Source organism: Oryza glaberrima, chromosome 4 (assembly GCF_000147395.1).
Source record: "Oryza glaberrima chromosome 4, OglaRS2, whole genome shotgun sequence".
Lineage (NCBI taxonomy): Eukaryota > Viridiplantae > Streptophyta > Magnoliopsida > Poales > Poaceae > Oryza > Oryza glaberrima.
Window position 1 is genome coordinate 9,288,577 of NC_068329.1, and position 8,824 is coordinate 9,297,400.

General features: G+C 37.0%; 1 protein-coding gene across 2 annotated transcripts; it reads left to right on the top strand.

Annotated features, from left to right (window-relative positions):
• Positions 1–1,745: 1,745 nt before the first annotated feature.
• Positions 1,746–4,812, top strand: LOC127769494 (very-long-chain (3R)-3-hydroxyacyl-CoA dehydratase PASTICCINO 2A). 2 transcript variants are annotated; one of them, XM_052295081.1, is made up of 9 exons: positions 1,746–2,273; positions 2,359–2,470; positions 3,015–3,033; positions 3,292–3,380; positions 3,800–3,853; positions 3,927–3,997; positions 4,107–4,182; positions 4,282–4,378; positions 4,499–4,812. In XM_052295081.1, the coding sequence occupies exons 1-9, from the start codon at positions 2,203–2,205 to the stop codon at positions 4,567–4,569; spliced, it is 660 nt and encodes a 219-aa protein (XP_052151041.1). In that variant the 5' UTR covers positions 1,746–2,202; the 3' UTR covers positions 4,570–4,812. The 2 variants fall into 2 exon arrangements, with proteins under 2 accessions (XP_052151041.1, XP_052151040.1); XM_052295080.1 differs by having other exon boundaries at positions 1,747–2,273; positions 4,101–4,182.
• The last annotated feature ends 4,012 nt before the right edge of the window (positions 4,813–8,824 follow it).

Sequence of the window (8,824 nt, forward strand, 5' to 3'; positions counted from 1 at the left end):
GTGTTCTCTAAAGTTGCCTAAAACTATTATGGAAGAAATATACACTGCTATAAGGAACTTTCTTTGGAGAGGATCAAATGCTTTAGTCAAAAGAAAATCTTTAGCTGCTTGGCACAAGGTTTGCAGACTCAAAGACAAAGGAGGTTTGGGAGTTATAACCTTATACATTCAGAATGTGGCCTTGCTTTTAAAGCATCTTCACAAATTTTACACTGCTGTTGGTATGCCCTGGGTAAGACTTATTTGGGATTCATATTATAGGGCAAAAGTTCCCCATTTAAATTTTAACAAAGGCTCCTTTTGGTGGAGAGATATCATCCAACTTATTGATATATTCAGATCCATATCACATTGCATAATTCAGTTTGGGACTACTGTTTTGTTATGGGATGATCTTTGGAATGGGGAAATCAGAAGGAATAAATTTCCAGATCGAGGGGGCGCTGGCTGCATTGATCAGGAGGCAGGAATCGACGACGGGATGGTGGGGCGTGGGCGGTAGCACTGCGGTTGGCATGGGATGCGTGAGTGATTTTCGGGTGTGCGAGAGAGGAGGGGGATTGGTTAGGGGGATGCATGCTGGGAGGCGAGGTTGAGGGGTCCATTGAACGATCTGAGCCGTTGGATTCCATGATTTCGGGTCGTTCGATTTGATGAATGAAGTTTGTAGGACTGCAGTTGGTGGACTAGAGGGTAGATAGAAGAAGAAGACTACGTCTATCATGAGAAATTTAACAATATGCCAATTGATATAGATGGTTTTAACAGAATGCCACTGTATAGAATGTCTTTATAAAAATGACATCCAGACTCCTTAATAAAATGCCACTTGGGGCTGTTTTGAGGTTTTGACTTCGCTCGTGAAATGACCGAAATGCCCTTACACCAGACGCATTTCTTTCTGTCGCGACTTCCTCTCGGTCATCGCCCGTCGCCCGTCCGCTGCCGCTCCCTCGCCCGTCCGTCGCAGCTCCTCCGCCCGTCAGCCACTGTCATCGCAGCCACCACCGTCGTCCGTCCGCCGCTCCCCCACCCGTCTGCCGTCGCTCCCGCGCCCATCCGCTGTCGTCGTCGCCCGTCTGTGCGCCCCCGCCCGGTCGCTTTTGCTGCTCTGCCCATCAGCGGTAGGTGTCCTCAACGTCCAAGCTCTGATACCATATTAGAATGATACAACACAATGCGATAATCATGTTGATACACAATAGCTGTACAAATAGGCATCGACCTTCCATAGGATCGGGAGGATTAGGAAGGTGAGCCAATCATGGGAACTTTGCCAAATAGTCTAACACTGCAGTCAGCCCGGCCGCTGTTGCCGGCTTGCCGCCGCCCGTCCGCCCCGTCCCCGGCCCTCCTCTCTCTCCCCCCACCCCCACCCCCCCCCCCACCCACCACCGCCGTCCCACCGCCCCCACTGCACCGCCGCCGCTCATGCAAACCATGTGAGAAAGGACCCAAGGATATTTCATTTTCGAGTACCTGGTAGTCTGATAGACAGTTGACTTGGCTGAGCTGAGCAGTTCAATCACTTGGAAAGCTACTGAAAACAACTCAGGTAACAGCTGAACAAAATTAACATCTTTATTCTGTTTCTTGATGTGCTTCCTATGACTGATTAATTCTTGTAGTGATAGACGTTGATGTGCATACACACATTCTTTTCTCTGATAAATCCATCAGTTTAACAGCATAAAATGTTTCTTGAATCACCTAGTAATGCAGATGAACTTGTGATGAAAAAAAAGGAGTAGGAAATGGTATATTTTTACTGAATCCGCTGATTGATTGGTGTGTCTGAACTCTGAAGACGAAATTGAACGAGAAGTGGTTGCAGTACTGAACTTGCAGCAGATCACATGGATGATATTGGCGGGAGAGCCGGCTCAGTCAGTTATTAGGGTAGCTGCAGCTGCAATAACTGCCACCGCCAGCCATTCTTCCCCCCATCCATCCACCCCGATTCATTGCGAATTCAGTTGCGTCAGTAGTTCGTTGGTTGGCCAGCCTCCAACCCACCGGAATTCGCAAATCCGAGCAAGCAGTCTGCTGCTGATTGCATCCTCTAATCTGATGCTGATGCGAGCAGTAATCAACAGCTATAGTAGATTCAGTCCACGCGCCCATTAAAGCCAAGCCAGCATCTTTGTCCAGGCTTCGCGTTCCTCCTCCGCCTCCTTGTTAGCTACTGCTGAGTGCTCGGCGATGGCGGGCGTCGGGTCGGCGGTGCGGCGGCTCTACCTCTCCGTTTACAACTGGGCCGTCTTCTTCGGATGGTACTCTGCCGCCTCGCGCCACCGCCTGCTGGCGTTTGGATCCTTGTTTTCTTGGCTTGATTTGGGGGTTTCTTGGATCTTGCAGGGCGCAGGTGCTGTACTACGCGGTCACGACGCTGCTGGAGAGCGGCCATGAGGCCGTCTACGCCGCCGTCGAGCGGCCGCTGCAGTTCGCGCAGACCGCCGCCTTCTTGGAGGTCTGGTTTTTCTGCTATTCTGTGCGCTCTGACTTATTTTTGAATTTTAATCGCAGTAAAACTGTAGATTTTAGCGCAAGCTTGTATAATTTGGGCAGCTCTGACTTAATTTTGAATTTTTCGTCTACCCAATTAGGGTTGCTGGTGTTGAGCAATGGCACAGAGGAAAAAAATTTATCCCCTTTTGCGTTCTAAAAATCAACCAAACATTTAGCCTGAGAGAAATATTACCAGTGTTATAGCAAAATATACTGCAATTAATTCAACTTCAATGTTATTATGTTTCTGCTGCCTGATCCTCTCCCCCGATAATTCTGCTAAAAAGAAAAGAAAAATTTCTGCTGCCCTATACTTTGTGTTAAATTCCTTGTAGTTCCCTGGATAAGGAAGCATTTATATTCTTTGCACGGAGCAGCTGAACGAGTCTGCGGTGAACACAGAATGAACGAGTATTCCATGTTTATTTCATTTCTTTGCAAATTGTGTTTTGTGAGGTACTGAACATTTTTGTGTTTGTTTGGCGATGGCGCTGCTGGTGGCTCAGATTCTTCATGGGCTTGTAGGTAAGAAGTTGTTCTTCTCTTCTACTTATGTTATTTTCACTATCCTTGTCATCATTTGGAATCGTACGGTTTCTGTCTATAGCGTGCCGCTTGCAAACTCCATGGAAATAGACTTTCTTGTTAGAAAGCACGTCAAAGACACATTTCAATTTACAGGAAGTGTCCTGTTAGATTATGAAAATAATTGTACTTAATAAGTTCACTTTTACGGCACTTTCATTTTTATCACCTGTATAACATGCTGACTTTGTTTTAAAGGTTTGGTGAGGTCTCCAGTCTCTGCAACTCTTCCACAAATTGGATCGAGGTTGTTTCTTACCTGGGGCATCCTGTGGAGCTTTCCAGAGGTATCATCGACTATCACTAACAAGTGTTGATGTGCTATGTTCATGAGATTTGGAAATTTTCTTCTTTAGTTAGACACTTCTCCTAAGCGCTTACTGTTTCTCCGAGACATTGAAACATGACATAATTTTGGGGTTTAAAACCATTGTCTAAATAGGAAATATGGATTATATGATTTGATTTTTATATGAGGACAGGACACTAGGTAGTTTGTCTGTTTTATATCTGGTTGTGGATCAAGTAAATAATGGTGATGATTGTACAAGTTACTAAATGGCATAACTACTGGTACTGATATGCAAATGCAGTGCCTTTACTTTTGCATCCCTAGTTTTCTGTTAGTTGCATACTTGTAGTGTAGCTTAACACCTGGTTTCTTGACATATATATTGATTGACCCCTTTGTACATTTGTCTTGCAGACACATTCACATATCCTTGTTACTTCCTTGGTCATAAGCTGGTCCATCACTGAGGTATATTTCCAATATTTAAAATATTGTGAATTTGATAGCATAACGTGATGGAAATATTTGTGGTTCCTTGCAGATCATTAGATATTCCTTCTTTGGCATGAAGGAGGCATTCGGATTTGCTCCTTCCTGGCTCTTATGGCTGAGGTTAGTAAAGAAGATATATCATTATTTAGGACAAATTTAGAGGGAATGATTTTCTTTTTCTTTCATAACTTTTTTTCTTAAACCTGATGCTGATTTTGTACAGGTATAGCACCTTTATGGTATTGTATCCTACTGGTATCAGCAGTGAGGTCGGTTTAATCTACATTGCCTTGCCTTACATGAAGGTAACAAGAATGAACTTCAGAAATGAAGATCTCCACGTTGTTCATTGCATAATGCATAATGCGTAATTTAACTGCTCCTTTCTTGTGACTGCTATGCAGGCATCAGAGAAATACTGCCTTAGGATGCCCAACAAATGGAACTTTTCCTTTGATTTCTTCTATGCATCCATCCTTTCTCTCGCCGTCTACGTGCCCGGTATCCCCTCCTGCCTTGCAGTCATCCTTTATTCAGTGGTTGAAATTAAAACTAGAATTGCAATGTTGTTTTTTAGTAGCTGGGATTAAGATAGGATCTGACAAGAACACTGCGTTGCAGGATCGCCTCACATGTTCACCTACATGCTTGCCCAACGGAAGAAGGCATTGGCAAAGGCTAAGGCTGCATAATGGTGATGCTCAAGAGCTTTCTTGAATTTTTCATGTGTGGCTTAAGGATCTGCCTAAATAGCTCATATTTGCTACTCTTTTAGTACAAGTCTGTAGATGAGGAAATGTTGGAAAGAACTACTATCTTAATCCCAGCATTTGTTGTAACTGTAGTAACTGCCCATCATTTGTTGTAACTGTAGTCTTCTACCAAGAATTGTATGATATTTTACCTGGTTAAATTATTGAATGATTGATCCAAAATTTGCCGTCTTGTTTCAAGTTGCACTCTTTCTGCGTTTGCTGTTAGCCTGTTATGCTGTATGTTGCACACTTTGCACTGCGGGCTATAGAGAATTGGCACATTTGCATATTTATTACTGGTATGCAATTATGAGTCCCATTGTTTCACTTATGCTTATAAGCAGTTTTAAATTTTATAACTTAATTTTGAAGTTGATTTTGTGGTTTTCTCATCGTAGCAACATTTGCTTTTGAATAACTAAGAACACATAAAAGTTTTTATCCATATTATGTTTATATTGCTAATAACTGATTCAAATAAGCATAAGCATAAAGCCAAATAATGAGTTCGTATCTTAAATACAAAATATGATTTCAAGCAGTTAAGCTAACCTTGTTTTGAAAGGAAAATGAGCCAAATTTAAACCCTACGAAAACCGTCCAAAACGCTATGGGAAGTCCCAAAAAAAGTTTATGTGCAGCATTTAACTATTTGCCACATTTTTTTTGACGTAAAAGGTAGAGAGATTCTACCTTGTAACCATTATATTAACTAGAAAGATAGCCCCATGTGTTATAGATTGCTTATTAAATACTTAATTATATAGATTAAATATCAACCGGATGACACCTACCATGTTTTCAAAGTATCATTTCTCTATTTCTTTTCATCGACATTGCTTACATAATTTTACCAAACTATTCGTTAGAATTTAAATATGTAATATTTAATACATCCCTATAAACAATTATCTATCATCTCTTCTTCATCGTAAAGTTAGATTTACTTTGTTTGAAAAACATGTCTAATAAATTAAGTATAAATAAAAATAAGGTGATTTGTCTTGTTTAATTGAATGTTTAGTATTTTTTAAATAAATCCTAAAGAACTATTATTGTTAATAAATATGCTTTATTTGTCCCACCAAATTAGTCCTCCTTCTAGATGGTTCAGATTTACACAAAATGTTACATACTTACATATAAATTAACAAAGATGTATCATAGGCCTCATTTCCTTGTGATATGCGTGATCTATACTATCCTTTTTAAAAGATAATACCTAGTTAACATGAATCTGAAAACTTAAATTTAATAGTAACAAATAAAACTTTTCAACAACTATATACTGCTATCTTAGTGTGGCTTATATATGCAATTATATACAAATAAACTCATAATGCTACGGAGGAATTATAATCTTAAGAATAATAATTAGTTAAAAATCTAATATAGTTGATTCTGTTGTTTGTAATTATTGATCATTTTTACTAATTAGTTAAAATTTAGAAGATGGATGAATTGAATGAGAGAGGAGACGAACAGAGTGAAAGGGGAGAGAGTATGCTTGCATATAATTACTTGTTATACTATTTTAGTTGTTTACTTTATTAACTAAAAATAGAATTAAACTCTATCTTTTTTACACGTCTTTTTCTACGGTATATTCACAGTAGGTGTTAAAAATATGAACACTATAAGTCTAATAATATCATTTTGACTAATTATAATATTAGAATGGGGGGATTTAGGTTATTTTCACTTTATCATTGTACATCTAATTTAACTACTGTGAAGATATATACAATGATAAAATCAATATCATTTTTTTAATAATTTTATAATTGTTTGAATGACATGCAAAAGTTAGAAAATATAGCCCCAAAGTGATATATTTCTTTTCAAAGTTGAATTATAGTAGGTTTGGGTCCTTAAATGCAAAATAATCTAAAGATATAAGCGGATCAAATATTAGTTGAATGATTTACATGTTATAGTTACCTATATTTTAGCATTACTTTTGCTTTCAAACTAATATATGTTGGAAATATTACTGACAGTTATATTTATTTTATTTTATGATTGTAGCTCTAAAATCTTTATTATTATCATCATCATCATCATCATCATCATAGTTCATATTGTTTACAATTGCTTGAATGGCATACAAAAGTCAGAAAATATAATCCAAATGAAATTTCTTTTCAAAGTTAAAATATAGTGAAAATTAGCGGATAAAGGTTAGTTGTATGATTTAGACATTATAGTTGCTTAAATTGTTTAACGCATTTTTATTTTCTAACTAACAAAGCATGAAAATAGGAAAATGAATAGGTGGAAAAGAGGCGAAAGAGATTGAGGGAAGATGGCGGCGGCGGCCGGGGGGGAGGGGGGTGGAGGGGGGGGGGGGCGTTTGCCGTACTTGCATTTTCGTATTGCATTTTCGTAAAAGAAAAAAGGTAATATACATACGTATGTGGCCCAGGTAAGATCGAGTTTCAAGAGATAAAAGTTTTTTAATGGGTTCATCAAATTTAATGAAAATCAATGGCTAGATTTTTTTTTTTGCATTTTTCTCAGGATTTTTAGGAAGTCTTTGATTTACCTAGGAAGGTAGCCCACGCAAATGTGCAAGCACCTTATTCAATACTACTTGGATTTTTGTTATAAATGTTTACGCGTGGATAAATTTTTCTCTAAATATATTTATTTACTCTATTCTAAATCTGTTTGTTTTGAATAATTTGTCTTGGGATAGCTTTGAACAATGGTTATAAATTCTTTCTAATTACCCTCGCAACGTATAAATGAAACTAAAATTACTTGAAAATATGCTGTATTGAATTTATGAGAAAATATTCTCACAAAATGAAGTTGGTTCATATGAAAATTACTAAAAATTCTTTTTTTTGGTAATATTTAGCATATATTATTTTTGGAGTTTATAAACATTAACCTAATTTTTTTTTCTTATATGCTATAGATGTTTTGATGGATTTTAGGATATATTAATTGAAAATATTTTCTATTAAAAATATGGCTAATAGGACAGTTTCATCTAATCAAATACTAACTTCTATTTACTTATACTCTCTTATTTTCTTCATATGCTTTCTTATTTTGTTTGAAATTTAATTTAAAATAATAGTGATATTATATAAATATAAGTAGGTATAGAGTACCTATAAATGTTTAAGCGTGATAGACAAAATTACACTTTTGGTAGATCAATTCTTATTATAAAGTATATCTTTATTTTTTTTTTAGAAATACACAGTACAATACATGTACTCACAATGCACGCGCACTTACCCCTATGAATACACGCTCGCAAATCCTACCCCTATGAGCATCTTTGAAGACTGGGCCGATAAATTCTTAAGATTGACGAAGTCACCATAGGCGCTTCGCTGTCGACGGGTACGTCGCCTACCACTGAAAACACAGCTGTGTGTTCCCTAATTTACTAAACTTAGTATGAAATACCCATATACCATGTGTTAATAGAAAACTAGAGAAAAAAATATGACATTTATTCCCTTTATTCTTTTACTTAATATATATAGGGCATTAATATAGTATCCAAAATAGCTTATAAAGGGTGATAAATAGGACTGATAGTTTACGTTATTCATGTATGGGCCCAATAGACTGCACCCTACATGTTATTAAATATGATGATATATCATTGATTTTTTTTACGATTTGTCATAATAATTGAATGCCATGCAAAAGCGCCAACATATAACCTGTTATATGTTAACTGATAACTGATATGTAGTGATATAATCTATATTTTCATCATTTTCATAATTCGCATGTCTATTTGAATTACATGCAAAATATGACCTAAAATATAATTTCTTTTGCAATATAAAATATAGATAATACTTTTTTTTAATTTAATGGCAAATAATACAATGGGTGTAAATTTTGTTTTTGAACATTGCCATTTTGTTTGCCATTTTGTTTGGTTAGATACGATATAAAGGGTCAAAATACGACCCAAAATAATATTTATTGTTATAACTTGATAATGCGATCCAACGTGTTATTGATTTAATTGTAGAAAAATATATGACGTGAATAGATAATTATTGTATGTATAGTTTAGAAGGTAGAGTTATTTAAAATTTATTATGATAAATAGTAAATATTATTTCAAATAAGAGAGGAAAAGAGTTGAGGAGGTGAGGGGAGGGCCGGTACGTTTCCACCAGGCAGGAACGTACGTACATCCTCATCAGTCACG

What these genes read in the sequence shown, in the direction of transcription:
- LOC127769494 (XM_052295080.1), top strand. Translation starts at nt 2,203, where the DNA reads ATGGCGGGCGTCGGGTCGGCGGTGCGGCGGCTCTACCTCTCCGTTTAC. An exon ending in TCCTGTGGAGCTTTCCAGAG is followed by an intron (nt 3,381 to 3,799) that starts GTATCATCGACT and finishes TTTGTCTTGCAG; the next exon opens with ACACATTCACATATCCTTGT. An exon ending in TAAGCTGGTCCATCACTGAG is followed by an intron (nt 3,854 to 3,926) that starts GTATATTTCCAA and finishes GGTTCCTTGCAG; the next exon opens with ATCATTAGATATTCCTTCTT.